At 35.0% G+C, this 21,725-nt stretch overlaps 4 protein-coding genes across 7 annotated transcripts in view; 2 read left to right on the top strand and 2 right to left on the bottom strand.

Moving 5' to 3' along the window:
• DCTN1-p150 (dynactin subunit 1) overlaps positions 1–945 on the top strand; it is a 10,514-nt gene extending 9,569 nt beyond the window's left edge. Inside the window, 1 exon segment of the mRNA XM_018455478.1 lies at positions 1–945. This exon segment is cut by the window's left edge and continues 23 nt beyond it. Coding sequence (XP_018310980.1) covers positions 1–141 — 141 coding nt within the window. The 3' untranslated portion in view covers positions 142–945.
• Positions 946–1,368: 423 nt separating this feature from the next.
• LOC108727370 (casein kinase I) lies at positions 1,369–7,922 on the bottom strand. Of its 3 annotated transcripts, none has more exons than XM_018455481.1 (6): positions 7,148–7,922; positions 5,784–5,893; positions 5,372–5,594; positions 4,979–5,272; positions 4,616–4,904; positions 1,369–2,874 (listed from the first exon to the last, which is right to left on the bottom strand). In XM_018455481.1, the coding sequence occupies exons 1-6, from the start codon at positions 7,274–7,276 to the stop codon at positions 2,864–2,866; spliced, it is 1,056 nt and encodes a 351-aa protein (XP_018310983.1). In that variant the 5' UTR covers positions 7,277–7,922; the 3' UTR covers positions 1,369–2,863. The 3 variants fall into 3 exon arrangements, with proteins under 3 accessions (XP_018310983.1, XP_018310984.1, XP_018310982.1); XM_018455482.1 differs by lacking the exons at positions 1,369–2,874; positions 7,148–7,922 and adding exons at positions 3,529–3,738; positions 6,755–6,937; XM_018455480.1 differs by lacking the exon at positions 1,369–2,874 and adding an exon at positions 3,530–3,738.
• A 1,208-nt stretch (positions 7,923–9,130) lies between these two features.
• MetRS-m (Methionyl-tRNA synthetase, mitochondrial) lies at positions 9,131–13,384 on the top strand. Its single transcript, XM_018455479.1, has 7 exons — positions 9,131–9,548; positions 11,100–11,255; positions 11,344–11,618; positions 11,710–11,941; positions 12,187–12,422; positions 12,507–12,741; positions 12,814–13,384. The coding sequence occupies exons 1-7, from the start codon at positions 9,296–9,298 to the stop codon at positions 13,377–13,379; spliced, it is 1,953 nt and encodes a 650-aa protein (XP_018310981.1). The 5' UTR covers positions 9,131–9,295; the 3' UTR covers positions 13,380–13,384.
• Positions 13,385–16,473: 3,089 nt separating this feature from the next.
• Positions 16,474–21,725, bottom strand: part of Dop1 (dopamine receptor, D1) — a 112,644-nt gene continuing 107,392 nt past the window's right edge. For both annotated transcript variants that reach the window (XM_018455490.1, XM_018455489.1), the window contains exons 4-7: positions 21,068–21,209; positions 19,591–19,694; positions 18,331–18,613; positions 16,474–17,619 (exon numbers count right to left, since the gene is read on the bottom strand). In XM_018455490.1, coding sequence (XP_018310992.1) covers positions 17,335–17,619; positions 18,331–18,613; positions 19,591–19,694; positions 21,068–21,209 — 814 coding nt within the window. In that variant the 3' untranslated portion in view covers positions 16,474–17,334. The remainder of the gene's footprint in view (positions 17,620–18,330; positions 18,614–19,590; positions 19,695–21,067; positions 21,210–21,725) is intronic.

Below are 21,725 nucleotides of genomic sequence, written 5' to 3'. Positions count from 1 at the left end.
CGCGAGATGGCGGCAGCAATGCAGGAACGCAAATTACTTGCCGCCGAAATAAAGATCCCCTATAATGGCCCGGAACAATCCTTTTCTGTCAATGTAGGACCGCAAGAACTTAGGAAAATTCACACTCTATTATATTATTAAGAACCGGCGTTGCTTTATTATTTATTTCGTGATAAAATCTATGCTCACAGAATCCTCACGATGTGTCGTGCATAAGAGAGAGACTTATCTTATTCTAATTTTTTCATGATAGCAATTTTTTTATACTATGTTGCCGTACCCTGTGCTCTAAAAATGAAACGATAATTATATAACGTTGGTATATGAATAACGCGCGGCATATTAAGTAGGCTTTTATACAGAATTTTATCGTATATCTGTGAAAAAGGTACAGGGCAGATCTAGTAATTCGTAATTTGCACTTGTGCAATATTTATTTATTTCCGATGGGCTGCAGCGCGATGACCGGCGCATCGCAGCTGGGAGGCTCTTTTTTTCAGTGTTCATTACGTTTATAAACGCAATGTTATTTAGTATTAACAATACGGAAGAAAAAAATCATGTATATATATATATGCCTTTAAGAATTGTCAAATATATGGTCTAAAAATATTTACATAAATGTTTTGTATGTATGTACACCCTAAACAGTGATGGTATCACAATAATAGAAAGTGATGTGGTCTTGTAGAGCGGGTTGTACGCCCTACCTTGACCAAATATCATATACTTTCACTGTTGCTATATGTTATATACAACAGCCGAATTTCGTAAATCATCAGCAAGATTAACATTTAATGAAACAGAAATTTATAATACAATATTTCAGTTTGTTTTATTTGTAGAGATAAAAGGAGCAGTAAACCGTTGATGTATTTCCTCAAATATTTATGAAATAAGGTATGCCTTAATTACTGTCACAATTTTATTATACATACAGACATGTATATGTGCATATGTATATACATTTTGCGATACATCCAATGCATGTGTATATATATACCCACATACACATAGCGGATAGTACTTAAGTGCATATATCGTTAGTTATTTCATTAACTTACTCGCTCATTCATTCTCACATGGTGATACGCACTTTTACACTTTCATTTATCCCCTTCATAATAATAATAATAATTAACCACGCATTCAATCGAGGATGTGGTTATTGGTTATATCTTTTCCATATTTTCAAATGTCCACCAGGCAGCAATAATCCGCGTCTTCGGATATAATAAGCTTTAAGATTTCAGTTGAATTTATCATTGCAATCGTACTTAAAGCTGACCGGACGACTGGTAGTACCTTCCACGACGAGGACGTGTAACGCACGCTAGTATTATTTATTAAGGGTGTATGATTATAACATTTTTTTGGAAACTAATGCTCGCAGAACATGGACGAAGAGTTTAGCAACTATAGAACGAATAATACAACTAAAATCTTAAATGATATGAATAGAAACAATAGTTCTTTAGCAATTGCCGATATCAATAAGTATTTCTGACTGTTTCGAGGCAACTTCTCTCGGTATGTATGTGTATGCATGTACGAAAAACGTTGGTCATGATGAAATATATGAAGTCCTTTAAAGTGTATACAAAATATTAAACTTAATCTTGAAGCAACAGCACGTGAAATAGCTACTGCACAGTCTCGGCTATTAAAACTATATACGGAAGAATTATCCAGCTAGAACCTCAGTTACAGGAATACTTTCCGAATAAGATAACTTTTTAAAACATTATCTAAATGAAAGTAAGCTTGTAACTACTTCCCCATTATTCAAAATTTCTTCTTTTCTTCTTCTTCAACGATTTTTTTACTTCTGCGACTCATAATAAACATATTCACAGACAGAAAGAGAGTAAATCGAGGGATATTTCTACAATAGAATCGTTAGTCGTTTGTTCGTTTCTCAATGGAGTACTCGTTACTCAATACAGTACGGTACATACTTAACAATTAAGAGTGTTGCCTTAACATTAAGGTATCTTTAATATTACTTTAACTTGTCAATATTATATCGGAGAGAGACGTAATCGTTCATTTATATAAAAAAAAATTATTTCGGTTAAAAAAACGTACCAAAAGTGTGCAATGGTAGAATACTTTTGATACACTATTGACATATTATCCTTGATAAGAAAAATATTAACACTTTCTCAACATTCCACATACTCTAGTATGATCACACTATATATTGAAGACAAAACAAAATTTAGGAAGCAGAATATCAGTTTACCACAGTAGTACTCATACTTTCACAAAAACACTCACATATTTTTCTGTGAATCTCTCTTTTCTTGTTTATAGAATAGATATAAAATTTTAAACCACACGCTCCGCAGATTAACGCGAGCATCCGAGAATGGTCTGAACATCCTCTCTTTCTCTCCATGAAAGTTGCACATTTTCGCGAATTAAATAACCCATTCAAGCCCAGTATATGTTTACTCCCTTACAATTTTCCTCAGGGCAACAAAATCTTTATTTTTAATGATTACCAACGGTAAATTAAATACGTAATAACAAAATAAGAACAAGCCACTTTTTAGCTGGCTGGTCTCTCACTCGGATTGCAAAATCCAAAAAGTTCAATCAGCCGAAACTCTAAGTTGCCAACTCTAAGTTACAACATCTCATACGATTCAGTAAATGTGTGATACAACTATGCTCCTCTTGTCGCACATACGCGAATGCTGGCATTTGTAATTTACATCACGATCTCTCTTTGCATGAAATTAGAGTGTTGACTGATATGACTCTTTGAACGATAACTTCTGTAAGAAATTTGATACCTCACTTTGAAACACTTTAGTGATCGCAATCAAGATTGTTGCTACAATGAAGAGTTATAGTCTTAGCGCGCTCCTGGAACAAATAAAACCGATTTTGAAATTATAGAAAATAATTATATCTTTCTTTAATTCTGCTATAGATAATATGTTTGTGAATGATGCAAATGTAATTTTCCCTTTGTATTGATGTTACTCCGCTTATTTGTATCATATGATAGTAAAATGTACAAATGTGTTACTTATTTTTTTTACTTTTCCTACAATTTCTTGCGTACAATTTTCCAGTATACGCAAGAAACATTACCACTACTGATTTAAAATTCAGTAGAAGATATTTTAAAGTTCACTAATTAAACTAATGATAGACGGAAAGATAATAAACACACAAGTCCTTTAAGTTCGATGCATACAAAATACTAAAAAAAAAATTTAATATTATATTAAATTTAGATACATTGTGCTTCAAATCATTCAACAATATTTTCAAAAAACAAACTCAGGATCTGAAAAATCTAATAATTATGAAAATGCAAATGCCACGAAAATAAGAACATTAAAAGAGAAGTAATGTGAGTCTCCGTAAAAATATGAGAAATTCGTGAAAGTTTCCGTAAATATCTTCGAAAAATTTTGATGTAAGAGAAAATTTTGGCATAGGTTCATATATTCATTATGAGACAGAATTAATCGTTAAGTGAATGTTAATTAGCATATAAGCATACTTATATTTCCATTAGTGTTTCAGTCATTATTATTAGTAAATAGTAAAGAAAATCTTTTCTCCGAAAATTTTTTGCCGGGCCAATTTTCTCATAGGGGAAGAAGGAAAAAGCATTTAAGAAGTTCCAGAGTTATTGCTTCTTGGAAGAATGATTTGTGCCAATCGAAATGTTGAGTTTTGTGGAGGACTCCAACCATCTTTTAAGGTTGAAATTGGCTGTTAAAAAATGATAATTTATATAAACAACATAACCAAAAAATTCCGAGTTAACGACAAGTGATACAGAATAGTAGTTTGGAAAATTTTAATAATTTAGAGTAGATGTAAATGTCCCAGTATCCGGATATGTACCTATGTCTGGACACTTATACAAAATTTATTATTATTAATCTCAAATACTTTTTTTATTACAGTATTATAATTTAATTGCATTTAAAGATTACAATTAAATTATAATATTACGTTTTAAAAAAAGCATATTTGAGACTAATATTAACTTAAATAAATAAAGTGTTAAATGGACATAGGTACATGTCCAGTCACTGGGGATCGGACAGTACCTATGTCCGGACAGTTACAAAAACTTTATTTATATTAATATTAATCTCAAATGTTTTTTTTATCTTAAAGATCAATTTGAATTAGTTGTCTTTTGTCATTAAACATCTATTATTATTTTCCATGAGCATATTAATTTTCCAATTGTGGTCGGACACTGGGACAATTACGGCTCAGTGTCCGACTAGTTTGTCCGGCCACTGGTACAATGACGCATTCTATTATTTATTTAAATATTTAATTAATAATTGTTATAAGTAGGTTCAAATAATTTTTCCTTGCTTAAGGGAATCTTCAGTTTTCAAATGAATACAAATATTTATATTAAAAATCTTTTTGATATTATAAATTGTATTATTTATGAGAACCTAACGCTTAAATGTCCGGCTACTGGGACATTTATCTTATAACCCCATCATGATTGTTATGATCGAATATGAAATGACAACATGAGCTGTACATTAATTGTTAAAGGAATCTATAAACTATACGTGGACATGCTGCGAAAAATTAATTCCAAAAATTTTCATTGCACCTGATTGAGCGGTGGCCTGAGTAGGTGCCTGACCTTGGCCTTGTCCTTGCCCTTGAGCACCTTGAGCACCTTGAGAGAGACCTGGCCCACCTGTTGACACTCCACCGCTAATATTACTACTTGCTGCTTTTTGTTTTAACATCGTCCAATCAAATGTGTAATCATATTGATGGTTCAATGTACGGAAAAGTATGCGGAAAAGTTGGCGTAAATACATGTAGTCCGGGCTTTCTTCAAAGCGTAGACCTCGCGTATAATTTAAATACATTGCAAATTCGGCAGGAAATCCCTAAAAAATGATAATTTTTGTGTTAAAGATGTACATATGATACAAAAACGATAAGGAAATGTTCTTTAAGATACCTTGCATAAGACTTCTACTGGCGTGGACATTTTTTTCTCACTAATTTTCTCATATTTCTGCTTCTTCGTCGCAGCTTTGAGACCTTGCCACGGTAAAGATCCTCGATTAAAGTACATAAGAACATAGCCGAGTGATTCCATGTCGTCGCGACGACTTTGTTCAATTCCAAGATGTGCATTGATAGAAGCATACCTCGCAGTACCTGTTAAATTTTTATCTTCTCGATATATTATATGCAGTCTCGTGCGACTATCTCTATACTTTTTAGCCAATCCAAAATCGATGAGGAATAACTGAAACGTAATTTAGCATTCCGTAATTTAGTATTGGTGTATGGTATTTTATTTCTGATATATTATATTGAAGAAATTACGAAATATTAAAATGCGTACCTTGTTACAATGTCGCCCAATCCCCATTAAAAAATTATCTGGTTTTATATCTCTGTGAATAAAGTGTTTGCAATGAACATACTCAATCCTACCAATCATCTGATCTGCCAACATTAAGACTGTCTTGATTGTAAACCTTCTTGAACAGAAAGTGAAAAGGTCTTCCAGAGATGGCCCAAGAAGATCCATAACAAGAACATTATATTCACGTTCTTGACCATACCTAAAGATAGGAAAATTCTTATCAGTTGGCTGTGTAATCTGGTTCTAACTTTCAATTAATATAATCTCATTGTATAATTTCAGCTTATATAAATCCCGTTGTAATAATTTATTAAAAAATTATTTTATTATTACGTGATAGATATAACAACTAAATATAATACATAAGCAAAGAATTAAATATAATTACCAACGTATGTGTGGTATTCCTATACCACCATGTAATATTTTGTATAGCTTTGATTCATATAGAAGCTGCGGATGTCGGGCTCGCATGTTCTCCAACTTAACAGCAACTTCCTGAAATAAAAACATATTATATGTTATCAAACTGCATTGTAAAGCTTTATCTAACATGGAGATTAAATAAATGCAAATAAATGGAATAATATAATGTTTCAAAATTCACTGCCAGTGCTAAAAAATTATAGTACATAATATAAACTATAAACTTCAGCCCTGGCAGTGAATTTTGGAACACTATGTTATGGTTTCTTTCTTCCTACTATTTTCTGACTTTCCTTTGTTTCTTAAGCATGGTTTGTATTTGTGTTACAGGAATAATAATAGACAGCATTCCAAAAAATTAAAAATATTAGACAAATAGAAGATGAAAAATAAGTCTCTTTTAATAACTGTAAGAACTAAAATGTGTTAAGTTTATGTATAAATTCTTCTTTAACCATATTTTTATCTAGATCCTATTTAAATTCTATCTCCTATTCATTATTATTTATAGTCATTGTGTCATTGTGTGTATCATAGCAGGGTACATTATTGTTCTCATATATTACTTATTATACTATAAGATGTATCATCATATTTAAATAAGTAAAACACAATGTACTAACGATATCATCAAAAAAGAAACAATTTACAAAACAAACGGAACGAGGGTCAATTGCCCCGTCATTGTTTACTTCATTCTTGGCATGATTTTCTTTATCTGTGAAACTGTAATCTGTTAGAAATCCGGAATTAATTGATCAAACTGTGACCATCCATTTAACTTATTGTTAATCCCAATGAGAGTCACAAGAAATTGCATCGCTTTCGCGAATAATTGCTAAATATGTGCGCACTTGGAATTTTAATAATGTTGACAAGCGTCAGCTTATATTTATCTCAACTGCGTCCAAGACGTACATATGTATAACATACGTCATTCGCGATGTATTCGTGACGAGCTTTCCGCGGAATGATCATCGACGGCGGGTGAACTCGCGATGCGAACGGTCCTCGAACCCGTCGGCCACGATCACCACGACGGATCTTGACGACCAGAAGGATGATTCTTCTGTCTCGACATAGATATCGCGATCGACATGTCGCGGCGCCGTTTCGCGTCTCGTTTCATCCAACCTGGGCCACGTTGGACGATAGTCGGCACGAATGATGGAAAGACGCGATTGGGTTTCGCGAGACGAGACGAGTCGAGTCGGGGCCGAGAAACGGGAAACGCGAACGGAGGAAACAGAGCTGGCTGGCTGGCAAGCAGCAGTCCAGCAGTAGGTCGTGCAGGTCGGCCGAGATGGACGCCTGGGGTTGGCTTACCTCGCCATTGGAGATGTTAATGCCGAGATAAATGTCGCCAAAGGAGCCCGAGCCGATCTTCCTCATCAACCTATACTTGCCACCCACGATGAATTCACTCTTCGCTATTGACATCGCCAACGACGCCATGTCACTGCTCACCTCCGTATGTCTTCTCTCTCACCTCCACTCTGCCTGGCTTTACCCTTACGCTACCTTACGCGGGGACCTCTACACGGCGGTGTGGTTTTGCACCTGCCCTCCGTCCTTCTCTTTCTCCCGATGTCTTTCGCTCGATCCCTAACCGTCCCACGATATCTCTCACCCTCTCTCCGTCTCTCTTCCTTGCTGGCTCCCTTTTCTCTCTTTCTCTCTCTTTCTCTCTTTCACGCGCGAAGGTCGAGTCGAATCGAGGGTATGCAAACGACCGTGACGTATGGGGAAGCTTTACGAACCGGATTTCGGTTAGTGAAGGTTACCGGGGCCGCGATAAGGTCGTTCTAATGTATCACGATCGGGCTGTTCACTGGCGGCACGGCAAGCCCCATCGACAGCGCGCCGACATTTTCCCTCTCGCTGTGGGCACGAAGAGCAGCGACTGATGGTTCCCGGAAGCGTGCGTCACCGACCGACGGCGCGGGAGACGGCGGGGGTAAGCCGCACTGCCGCTCAATGGAGTCACTTCAGCTACGCGACGCCGCGCGACGCCCGTACGTAGGCGTCGCGATGATTTCACGCGCGAGATCGGCGATAATCGGTGTGATTTTTTTCGTACGCGATCGCGTCGTGTTTGAGCGTCCGCGTTCCACCGTTCCACGTCTCTCGGAGCACAGCCGCGTGAAGTTGCTCACTTGACACCGCGGTACTTCGAACTCAGGTCCGTAGCGAGGCGGCGCGCAACGCGGGCCCCGAATAACGGGGCCCCGAACGTACCACCGAGACTACATTCCATTTGACGCTCTCAATTCTTTTGGAATAATTTCATCCTGGTTATTTATCAAGTGTCAAACAAGGACAAATGCTCGCGAACGTTGGAACGCAAGACGAATTTTTATTTTTGCCAATTTTGTACTTACAACTGTAATGCGTTAAACAATAAAGTACAATTAATGATTGCGTTCTTCAGCAGAAGAAACAGCCTTTGTAACTGTTATAAGATATTTTGATATGATTGCTTTTTTACCCTTTCACAGTGAAAATTTTTCTCACATTTTTATACGAATTATTGAAACACTTATCAGAAAGTCTAATCTTTTCTCTTAGAAGTTTTCATATACATAAATTCCTGAAATATTCTAAGATTTTTAAGATTTTTAAGATATAAAAAAATCTAAGAAAAATTTTTACCGAAATTGGTTCCTCTCTAAATGGATAAACCAATCGTATATTGAAGAAAAATATTACAAAAGTTACAAAGTTATTTTTTTTCCATTATTTATTTATTTTTTCTATATTATGTATCGGATATTATAAATTTTTATTTTCAACATTATGTATTGAATCAACATCTTTAATATTTATGAAAGCTTCGAGGAACAAATCAACCTCAAGCAGAACAAATCATTGTGATATCAAAATAACTTTAAAATGACCATTAAAAGTCATTTTTCAATCATTTCCGATTCATTTTAATGTCATTTTTACGCTTATTAATGTCATGTTATCGCAACTTGTTGTTCTACTTAGAACTATTCATGGCTGACGCTGTGCAAAACCAACATGAAATTTCAAACGGCGAATGCGAAAGGCTCTAGATGATTTATGTATCTTCGATAAACTCCTCGTAGTTCGGCGATAGGCAAATCCAGAACAATGTGGGTCAAGGGTGTCTCTTTCACATAGCTACGATACTGCCGTACCGGAACCTCGTGCTACTTATCCATATCTTTACAAGCTATTGTTTGAACATTTAAAAATCGTCATCGTCATCGTCGCCATCGGTTACAGAATCGTTCAATCGTGACAACGATAATTTCAGCGCCCCTACGATAATGAAGAAAAACGGAACGATGCACATTTGTTGGGACGAGATTTAAAACGTCGGCGGCGACATCTGGATCATTAACCGACTTCACGCGTGACGGCGGCGCGACGTCAACGACGTGCCACTTTTGGAGTTTCAGTACAGCTGACTTGATACGTGTTCGATAACTTCGACAGTGGATATTCATGGCAAGCGTTTTACTACGAAACGCGTCGCGTTTGGCCAGGCATCTAAAGAGTAGCCGGATAACGCCGAGGACAAATAACGAGAGGTACATGATGACGAGCCGAGCGAGACTCGAAAAGGTTCTGGAGGAATTACAGAGGAATCCCTACTACGACAAGTATGCTCAGAAAATTGCGAAACTGCAGCAGACCAGCCCGGAGGAATTTCTGCAGCGCGTCGAGCAGCAGGAGAAAAAAGTACATGAGAAGCAAGGTATACGATCTTCGCGAGGCTTACAAGGCTGATGTTTCTGTCAACATTGTTTCCTGCAACGATTATCTGTTTATTTTTTGACAATTATAAACTTGATTATAATTTTTGTGTTTAGCAAATGCATTTCTATCTAGATATATTACAGCAAATTCAGTCACTTGCATTATACTAGATTAGTGCTATTGAAAGTCGCTGTACATGAAATTAGCAAAGTTAATGTAAAATATTTTAAATGATTAAATAATGATATTGTTATGTTATTTAATAAAGAATATGTAATATATTATTCCATTGTTAAAGTTGATTATATTATGCCATCTATATTTATATATTTTATATAGACTACTTTCCTTTTAGAAGACACAGTCGATACAAACGTCGTTTTATTCTTAACATTCGACGAATAATAAAGCTAGAATCACACTTGTGTTGACTGTGTGTCTCCTAAAAAAAAAAGTAACCGTAAGTAGCCTTTAATGTGCATTAATCCAATACAGTATGAGTGACTGAATTCATTACTACACATTAATAGCAGAAAATATTTGGATATTATGGTTCTTATGGCATATCAATGCTAAGAATACTAATTTTTACATAAAAAGAATTATTGTTGTGATAAAGGATCAAATCATTGTTGTTAAAGAGAAACATGAGAAAGCTGCGAATTTCTACCAAACTGAGGCAAAACCAGCTTTGGAACCTGGTACACAGACGAAAGAAACACGATTGGATAGCATAATGAAAGTTGATATGATAAAAGATAAGTCGAAAGAGGAGATTATAGAAATATGGAATGAGTACCACAAACAAAAGGATTGTATCTGCGGTACGATGACGCCCGAGCAGTACGATAAAATGTTTGCACGCGGCAAGATGTACTCCACTTTCCTCTTACCATTACCAAGAAAACAAGGCTATGAATTTATAATGTGCCAATTCTATGGTTCAGAAGTACACATGACTCCGCTCTTATGGTACCAGACCCACAAGGAAAATGCATCTGAATGTTTAACTATGATACATTACACTGAATTGAGAGAGGATAAAGGCATTGTACTCATGCGTGGAGAATTTGATACAAAATTATTACAAGTGCAAGAGGCACAATGTCTGGCTAATGAATTGCAGTTATATTATTGCAACGATCATGAACACAGATTACAGTTACTTGAAATGTTTACCAATAAACCCGACGAATTTAAGCACATGGATCTCATAGCTCAATTAGAAACAATATCTTTAGAGTTGAATAATGTTGAGACGAAGAGATAGAAATAAGAAATTATTTAATGTATTGTAACTGTATGTACAAGGAACTAGTAGAAAATATAATAAATATTTTTAAGACGACGAGTCTATATATCATTTTTTTCCATAAATTCATGAAAAATGTTTCTATTCATGAAAAATATTTGTCTATCTTGTAATATCGTGCAACATAAAATGTAGCTTTAATATTACGAAAGATATGCTATTTTGTTTTACTTTTTTGTCTAAAAATTTCTAAATGCTAATTGTTTACATAATAATAATAATAAATTTAAATTTCAGTTAGACATGTAATTGCAAAGCCCTCGAAATTGGCGACATTTCCATTCTTATTAAAAAATGTGCGGTCGTCTTGGAGTCAAACAATAAAGAGGCACTATGTAAAAGATTCATCTCAAAATAAGTACATTACTACGCCAATTTTTTATGTAAATGCTGGTACGTAACTTTTTTTGAATTAAAAATTTCTATCATTAATCTAAATTATTATAATAGGAAAATTATAAATGTATATATTTTATATTAGGTCCTCATATTGGACATTTATATAGTGCAGTTTTGGCCGATGCCATTGTTCGATACAACAATATGTTAGGTCACAAAACATTTTTTACCACTGGCACCGACGAGCACGGTAACAAGATTAAAGCCGCTGCAGCTACAGCTAATCTACCAAATCTCGAGTACTGTACAAGAATTTCGCAGCAATTCAGGGAAATGTGCGATAGGTTTGAAGTGGATTATTCGCGTTTCATCAGAACCACAGAAAAGCAGCATTGTGATGCAGTGTATCATTTTTGGGTTCTTAGAGCAAATTTACTTTTGAATGTCGAATCTTATATATATATTTGTGATATCTTATAACTCACATTAGAAAACTGAACACTTTCAGAAACAATTAGAAGAAAGAGGGCATATCTATCTGGGAAAGTACTCGGGATGGTATTGTGTATCGGACGAAGCATTTCTCTGTGATACAGAATTGGTGGAACAGAAAGATTCGACGGGAAAAGTAATCAAAGTCTCCGCGGAATCGGGAAACATAGTAGAATGGACTGAGGAAGAAAATTACAAGTTCCGACTTAGCGCATTTCAAAACGATCTCAAGTACTGGCTCAAAGATGGTATGAAAAGATGTTGAATCTTAATTTTCATTGGCTGCGCTCAGTAAAGAAAACTGATCAGTGAGTGCTTAGTGATTATTTAATACAGATTGGTGCCTACATTCAGATTCAGCGAGAAACTAAAGATAAGAATCAATTATATTAAAAAATCATTGAGCGCTCACTGATCAGTTTTCTCTGCAGAACGTAATCATTATTTCTCTTCCTTTTACGATTGCAAATTGTAAATTTCAGATCTTTTGTAGAAAACGCAGTTAGACCAGCGCTGTATCACAAAATATTATCCCAGTGGATAGACGAGGGTACATGTTTACAAGACTTAAGCATTACTCGAATCAGAAACAAAATGCCATGGGCTATGCCTTCCCCGTGCGATGAATCTCACTCGATATATGTATGGCTGGATGCCTTAGTAAATTATTTAACGGTCTTAGGATATCCAAATGAATCATACAAAGAACTTTGGCCACCCACTATTCAAGTATGGATCATAATTCTTGGTTAATATTATATGAAAATTGTCAAATTAAAATATGGATTATATCAAAGAAAATTATTGATGTAGATAATTGGAAAAGATATTTTGAAATTTCACGGTATCTATTGGCCAGCATTCTTAATAGCGGCAGGTCTCGAGCCTCCAAAGACGTTACTGTGTCACGCTCATTGGACTGTTGATCATAGAAAAATGTCGAAATCAAAAGGAAATGTAATTTCGCCATTTGAAGCTGCAAATGATTATTCAGAAGAAGGATTGCGGTACTTCATTCTGAGAGAAGCGGTACCACAAAACGACGCAAGTAAGAGAAATCATAAATATTCACTTATTACATATCATTTGCATCAGATCTCTTAAAAATCTATATTTGTAGATTATAGTTCAACAAAAATTGTTAACATATTGAACTCCGAATTGGCGGATACATTGGGCAATCTAGTCAATCGTTGCGTGGGTAAAGTAGTCAATCCATTCAAAGAGTTCCCTAATCCCGCAAGATATTGGAACGTGTTGCAGTCTCAGGCTGCTGATGAAACCAGAGAGAGTTTAAAATCCGTGGGCAGAAAAGCACGCGAAAGTTACGAGGAATACAATTTACATCATGTCGTGGACGCGGTCATGAATATGCTTCATTGCGCAAATAAGATGGTGGCGTATCATGAGCCTTGGCAGCTGAGGAAACAAGTCGACAATGCAGATTCGATCGAGGAACTTAAAGCTGTTATATCGCTTGCTCTGGAAAGTAGTAGAATAGGTGCTTTAATATTATATCCAATTATACCAAGATTGAGCAGTAGTTTGCTCGATTTTCTAAATATTCCGAAGGAGAATCGTACGTGGGCGAATACTGCGCCTGAATTTTTCAACGACAATAGTTTGAAAGAAAGGCATATCGAACATAATAATTTGCTATTGTTTAAAAAAATAAGAAGTCAATAAATATTTACATATTTTATATTATTTGTGTATTGATTACAAAATTGTGCGAGGGAAGAGTGTACTAATTTTTATATATAAAAAACTTCAAAATAATTGGACAAAATTTAATAGTAAAAATTATAATCTTTAAACGTCTTTTCAGTATGGTATATACTCTACCCGTGTGAAGTTGGTCCTCCAATTTTTAAAAAAATTATCTTTGTCATTTATTAGACGTAAAACAACGATAGAATGACACGAATAGCGCTAATAACGTTTCCCTGAATGCATCTTACAGCTCATTCGTTTGCTCATTTTTTACAGTGTATGCTTGTGTACGACTTGTTTCGGAATGTGCAAACGAAAATCTATCAATTGAGACTAGTTAATCTAATTTACTCATAGTTGGGGAGCTAGTGTTAAATTAGTGTGGCACCGAAGTAAATTATAAATGGTGATAATTAAAATCAGGCTAAATATCATATATATATTCCGAGTTATGACAAAAAAAACATTTAAGAATTTGAGTTTGATTTTGTAGAAGTAGTAGTTGAATGAAATACTAATTATAAATATTTGTTAATTTCAAATAATTTCAAACAAATTAAATTTCATACCCTCTGAGTGTATGCAATAAAAATATCCCTTTTCGGCGTTTATTGTTTATTTTCTATGCTTCGATGGAACGTAGGAATTGGAAGAGAGAGGAAATCAGTAAAAAGTCAGGAGTCAGATATTCTTTTGTCGAAGTCTTAGTCTAATATATTTACATAGAACGGTCATTCAAATATATCAGTAGTATACATCAACATTGCGCACAAATTCTGCCGGTTAGAGAGTTTCAACAGTTTCTATAGTCTATAATTTATGCATTCGTACATGACATTCCCTTTCGTTTCCTCTCGTGCCGGATCGCAATGCGCCTTGTATCGTAAATATAGATGTACCAAGGAAGCTCGACGGATCCTCGCGAATGCCAAATTGGCTCGTGACTACTTCCTTCCATTCGGATATGCAGAATTGAATTGAGATTCGACGGGTGCTCGACGACGACTTTGCGTTGAGCGCGCCCATTACACGAGATCTCGCATTTTTGCGAATATCTCGCCGTGTGTCTCTTTTCGCGCCCGTCAAATAGAAAAATAATTAAATGACTATTTACAGAATGGAAAATGAATTCTATAGTTCACTGCACAGCGTATCGCGCACGCCGGTGCGCTGACCTATTGCTATTAAATTTTCCTTTTTTATATATATTTATATATATATATATATATGTATATTTCCCTTGACTTTCGATAGACGTTACTATTTAGAAACATATCAGTATTTTTCAGTAACATCCAGCTTTTAATATTGTAGATTGGCTATCGACATTGCTATCGACGTTGCTCCATTAAAGAGATTGCTTGATGAGATTAGTATCCTAAGTGCTACACTTGGATTCTTCTATTAATTGATAAATCCCACTCTACACTTGTCGTCGCTTAAAAAAAAGAAAAACGAATGAAGAAACAAAAGAAGAAGACAATACTACGATTTCATGGTGAATTATGTTTTCGGGATATGTTTTGAAGTGGTTCTGATGATTGTCTTAATTACAATGATTGATGTCTTTGCAAAATGCCGCATTTACATAGTCGAATAACACAGCCTTCACTCTTTCGCTATAAAAAAAAGAGAAATATTCCTCTATCATGCGAATACGCAAAATGCGTTATAACGAAAATATCGCATTTCGAAGAAACCCACGCGTTACTCATAATCATCATCGATTAAATCAAATCGTGACGATGGCCATAAATACAGAGACACGACTTACGAAGTGTTCATTTTTAAAGGATATTTACTATCTGAAAAAACCTGGAAATCCTAAAATTTTCATGGGATTTCTTTTTTACTTTTAACAATCAGGTATTTTCATGAAATTTTATTGGTACCTACTCAGGAAAATTTATAGAATCAGACCGAAATTTGATCAGACCACATTTTGATCTCCAGCCGAAAATGAATATTCGGTTGTCATTCAATTTCGACCGAAAACGAAACCGAAATTTATTGTTAGATAAGTCTTACTAAAAAAAAAAAAAAGAAGAAGAAAGTTAACAGAGTCATATTTTTTCGGCTAGAGTTGAAATCGACATTTTTTATTAATTTTACAGAGACCGTATGATTTTCAGCAATCATATGGCAAATTTATGTACTCTTTAAAATACAAGATTTTATTGAAATATTTAACTATAATATAATATAATAATATTGCATCCTCAACTTTTAAAGAAATCAAATCACAGTTAAACTGTGATTTGATTTCTTTAAAAGTTGAGGATTATTAGGATCACATCAAAGTTTGTATTCAAATTGTTTTAAGCTTAATCAACGAGTTAATAATTAAAATCGAACAGTTGTTTTTTGAACCCTCACCGGCGCGTTGCAACTTGTTCGGTTTACCTATCGAAATTTTCTCTTAATTTCAGCCGAAATCGAAATAAAACCGAAATCCTGATTTTTAACCGAAACTGACCGAAACCGAAATTTCGTTTGGACTCTAGAAATTTACTTTTAAATTTAAATTCTGTCTTTTTCTGAAAACATTCTTTGATTATTTTTTCTTGCTATGGGAAAGTTCCCGCGCATATCGATAGATTATATACATGCGTTGAAGGAGAACTTTCAACGTGGTATTCGTATGCTGCCTAAAAGGTGGACAAAGATAATAAGAAACGATGGCAAATACTTTGACTAATCTACATTGGACCATATTCATTTTATTTTAATAAAGAAAAATTGTCAAAAATGCGCGGAAATTTTCCTTACATTCTACATGACATATGTATCATATATATTTACGTATATTTACATAAATTCTCATATGTTGCGAATTTTTATAAAATTAAAAAAATCAAAGTAGAAGACAATACTCAGCAGAAAAGAGTAACTTACTCTCTTCTGTGGCTCCAATTGTAGACAACGATACATAGTTTTATGGAATCCCTAACTTCTACTAATTTTCAAAATATATAGTTTGTTTTTTTGCACTCCAATTTATTTCAAAATTGTATTAAACTCTCTAATTTTTTACTAAAAATTTTGAATAAAAATATCCAGGAATTCTCAGGAAACTTTTTTACAAGATTTTAGCAAACACCCTGTTTAATATCTGGCAAACGTCTCGATTTATATTGTTCCTGCAGTTCCTAATATTGCTTTTATAGAATCTGATGCTGAGGAAATACGAGCAACGCGTGTTCTATTGGTTATCCAAGAGAATTCTCGGGCCAAATTAACGACTAACTAGAACACTGATTGATATTACGTGAGGAGAAATTCAGTAATATAGCGGAGAGTATTATCAACATCCTCAGTTATGCTTATTTTACACGACTGTATGCAGCCAGAGCACGACATCGTCGCAACTGCAGCTGCAGTCTTCCTTTGAGCAGGCAGGCGGTTTGGCGTTCAATCCTTCGCGGATGCAAATACTAAACTTTAGTACGCGAGAGTAAACTCTGCTTGTTGGTACAGGCGATGCTGATTTTATGTACACTGCAAGTTCGTACGAAACAATAACAATAAGCGATATCATTCCATTAGAAGTCGTGCAACCTGCCATCGATGTGTGTTACGACGGTTTTCACTGCGAATTCGAAACAAATTTTAAAACAGCAAACAAAGACTGTAAATCTAAATGCTGAAATAAAAATATTTCGTATGTTCGCGAAAGATCGCAGAAGTTTAACATGTCACTATGAAGAACGAATTCCTCTTGAACGAAGCATGTTTTAATTCGCGCGTTAATATTGTTATTCTCCGCCCAGATGATGTCGGTGTCTCCAGATTTGCAAATTCTTCGACGAGATCAGCGAGTAATGAAGCACGATCGCAACGACTTCAAAGGCGAATAGCGAGAGCGAGATCCAGGAAAGAAATTATTCGTCGTTTAAAATGACCGAGAAAGTCGAAAGAAAAGCTCGCTTTATATGGCACTGACGATGGTGTCGCGATGTCGTTGAGCCATGACGCCGACCTGGCAGCTATCTGCGCTCGATCTCGGACTGATGTTACACTCGACCATGGAACCGTTCCGCTTCTGCACCACCACTGAACGGAATTCGCCGCACTCGCTGGTCGACGGCTGATTGCCTCGCGCGCGTGCTCCCTTCGTGAGGATCCTTTTGAATGCCTCCCGGAATTCAGTGTTGAAAATGCTGTAGATTATCGGGTTGAAGGCCGAGTTACTGTAACCGAGCCACGTGAGAACCTGTTTGGAAAGAAAAATCGACTTTGACACACTTTTACATAAGGAAAATCGGAAAAATCCGCAAGTGAAAAATTGTTCTATGTGTGAGAAAAAAATTCTCACCTTTCTTTAGAGGGAAAAATTTTATAATAGCAATTTCCATATTTTCTAGGTTGATTCAGAATGAAAGACTTACTATCGCTTAGACTCGACCTACAATAGATGTGGTAAGCACTTAGCCTTTTGTTCTAAGTTCTAAACTGTGACGTCTTTTTCTCGGCAAAATGTTTCCGGTGTTATTTTAAGCCGTAATCTCTTTAAGCTTTAAGCGAGTTGGTCAGATCTCAGTTGTAAAGTTTAGAGCTTAGAGCAACTCGGAGCTTAGAACAAAAGACTAAAGGTTTACTACATCTATTGTAGATCGGAACTTAATACTAGAAATACCAACTTATTCATTAAAAAGATCAAGTGAATAAATTATTATAAAAATAAAAAAAGTGACGAAAATCCAAATATTAGTCAGTATAAAAGATATAATTATTGAAAAAAGTAAAAAAATCCTATTTTTTACGCAAGAAATATTAATTAAAAAATAGAAATAATCAATAATGATCGCTTGGTATTTTTAGTTAATTTTTCCTTTAAGAGAAAAAAGAATTGGTTTGAGTTTTAAACAAATTTAATTAAATTAAAACGAACAACTTTGGATGCAGTTTGCGCAAAAAGTCGCACCTGGAACGCTCGGTGAGATATGCAGGTCTTGCAGTAGGCTGCGACAATGTTGACGCAGAAGAAGGGCACCCAGCATACCAGGAATACACCCATGATTACACCAACGGTGATCGCGGCCTTGTGGTCGGACACATGATAAGGGCTGGTTGGCTTCGTCTTCGTCTGCGGCTTCGGTGGCTTGCAACGACTGCTCTTCGAGCGAAAACTCTTGGCCATGGAGGTGTCCGGCAGCTTCGTCACTGCTCGGATACTTTTCACGTGTTTCTGCGCGTAGCAATAGAGCCTAGAAAAGAAAGCATTCCTTAATGCATGAAATAAAATTCTTTTCATTTTTCAGTCATTATTATTATTATTACACGGAAAGAATTTTGAAAAGTTGAAATGAAAGTTTAAAAGTTTAACAATAAATAAAATAAAATAGAGATCCCAAGTTTTACAAATTAAAAAAAAGTAAAAAAGGGGGGCGTGGAACTCAGCACGGTGTTTTTAGTGTGTAAAAAATTATTTAATAAAAAACACTTTTATTATTCACCTCATTCGCAAAGTACAATATGCATCTGTATGAATTTCGCGACTTACTTTCAAATTATTATTCAGAGAAAGAAAAATATAAAATATAATTTAAAAATCTAGATAGATACAGATTTGAAAATAACTTTGCTGAACTATTAAAATAATTATGTAGGAAATTCAAGCATGATAACCGACGCTGTTAAAAGTTTTGGCATTTTAACAATCAGTTTAAACGTATATTATTATCTTGATATACAATAGTTCAACAAAATTTATTTTCAGATCTGTATTCAGCTAAATTATTATATACTTCAATAAACTATTCTTTCTGTGTAGACAGCACATCCAATCTTGACAGCGAAATGAAAACATACAATTGCATCTTTATATATTAAAGAAATAAAATCAAATGGATAAACAGATGATTCAACGCTTATTGGAAATTTATCATTCGGCATCTGACGCATTGTTCTGCTAAACGAATTGGTGATACATCCGGTATTGTTGCGCGTGTGATTTATCTCTTATGGATTTTTAAACGAAGATGCGAGCTTTTTTCAAGCGCATTGTTTTTATCTTCAAACTCATTCGAGATTGCGGATTACCAGAGCTAGTTATGTTTTATAGAACGCCATACGAGCTACGTCACTCATGGAGATTATGGCGAACGATTATGGCAAGAGTGCGAACTAAAAAGTTAAATTAATTTGCTTCTGAATAGTGGTGGGCGCCAGTGGGCGATCTTACCTGCAATAAATACCCAGCATCACAATGCAGGGCACGTAGAAAGATATGCAAGAGGACACCACCGCGTAGGTGGGTGTAATGTCTAGGGCACACGTAGGGTGCTCCTGTAAAGGTAAAAGAGATGAATAATTAATGAGAGAAATGACAAAGATTGCGCAAATTGCAATATTTCAGAGGCGAGCGGTGTGACGGGATAAAACAAGAAATTTCATTTTTGGAATGAAGTGTTAGCTTTGTGTGAAAACAGCTGACTTGTATTTACGTTGGGAAATTGTATGGCTTCGTATGAGAGCGGACTCGTAACCAACAGGTCATGAGTTCAAATTCCGTATGTACAGACAATTTCAAAATCTGTACTTAAAGTAAGTAATATGGCAAGTAAGTAATACAAATAGAATAATAAGAAACAGAGGAAAGATAGACAAACGAATAGCGAGCGAACGGTATGGATGAATGAGTTAAGAACAACTGTAAATCAAGTCCCTTTCTTGGCTGTAAAATTGCTGAATAAAATTTTTATTCTAAAATCCGTACTTAGCAAAAGTTAGCTATAGAGAAACTCTTTAGATCTAGATGAAAACGTCACACTCCCCCATCCGATAATGCAAAATAACTACTCTCACAATTAGGTCCAATTTTTTATTAACTTGTGGTTAAGCTTAATCACAAATTAACTAGAAATGAAAAATTGTGAGAGTAGTTTTTTTGCATCGTTGGATGAAAAATCAAAATGAAAAACCGGGTCGTATTGACAAAGAACTGCATGAGCAATCATTAGCAACTAAAACTGAATGTGTTCGTTAGGAGCTAACAAATAAATTTATTTGATTCAACTGAATAAGTCTATCACAGTGTAATTATGGTTCTCTTAAGCTGCCTTATTGTGTATCTGCACATCATCTCGAATGTTGCGTATCAAAATTTAAACGAATTACAATTTCACTGATTGTGAGAGACCTATTCAGTTGAATCAAACAAATTTATTTTTAATCCCTCTGGGTATTCGAAAGCAACAACATTTACGTATTCTTTTTTATAACACTCGATATGAATTTAATTTCACATGATTGATATACCGTAAAGAATACTTATAATTTTTCATCCGTGCTACGTTCCATTTGGTGCTTGCAATGCTCTTGGAATCATTTCATCCTTGACGTTTATCAAATGTTAAACAAGGACAAATGATATTCACGAGCGTTATGAGCGCCACGTAGAACACATCTCGGATAATACTTATAATTGCAAATTTTTTTAAATAATATATGTACACTTCAAATATTGAAATGAACGGAATTCGTATTTTATAAATTTCTCATAGAAAATATTACCCAGCAATTAAAACCTATAATTTGCTCAAGAGCTGAAGGACGTTCAATAGAAAATCGTTTCATTACGTATTCAAACAGACCACATTCGATATATTGAACTACTGATATTAATAAATCGACGCAATTAAACTTCGCGGGTACCTTACCTCCACTATCTCTTCATACATGGGTTGATCATCATTCCTATGAAGATCTAGACTGATCGGTACGAAGGATATGAGTCCTGCTAGAAGCCATACAACGACGATGCCACCAATGGCAACTCTTCTGGTCACCCAACGGCCGTACCTAAAACAATAACGTTTGACAATCTCCAATTTAAAACTCTATAATTCTTATCTTTTTGAAGCCTGATAGAAATAAAGATGTGTAAGTTAAATGTAGGGGAAAGTGAAAGGAAAGAGTAGGCCTGTTCTTTTTAGCTGAACTCTTTTACACCAGTTCATCTTGCTTCCTCTTCTTTCCTCCTGGAGAGAAAAGGAAGAAAGATGAACTGGTGCAAAAGTTCAGCCAAAAAGAAGCCTAGTAACAGAAGTGTAAACAAAACTTCTAGGAAGCGTAAATTGGAACAGCGCGTAAAAATGATGTTTACTTTTTAAAACGTTTTTTTTATGCTGTTCCAATTTACGCTTCATAGAAGTACCCGTTTCGCTTCATAGAAGTTCCGTTGACATTTCTGTTACTCTCTCTTTATATTCGACTTTATGTTTAGATTTTTATTTTTGTAAGGAAAAATTTATACACATAATTTCTTAGGATTAAAATATTTTCAAGTATAATATAATTTTGACATTATTTTCTAAC

This window comes from Mycetomoellerius zeteki, unplaced genomic scaffold (assembly GCF_001594055.1).
Source record: "Mycetomoellerius zeteki isolate Tzet28-1 unplaced genomic scaffold, Tzet1.0 scaffold481, whole genome shotgun sequence".
NCBI classification, from domain to species: Eukaryota; Metazoa; Arthropoda; class Insecta; order Hymenoptera; family Formicidae; genus Mycetomoellerius; species Mycetomoellerius zeteki.
Note: the sequence above shows the minus strand (reverse complement) of the source record. Positions and strands in the feature narration are given on the sequence as shown.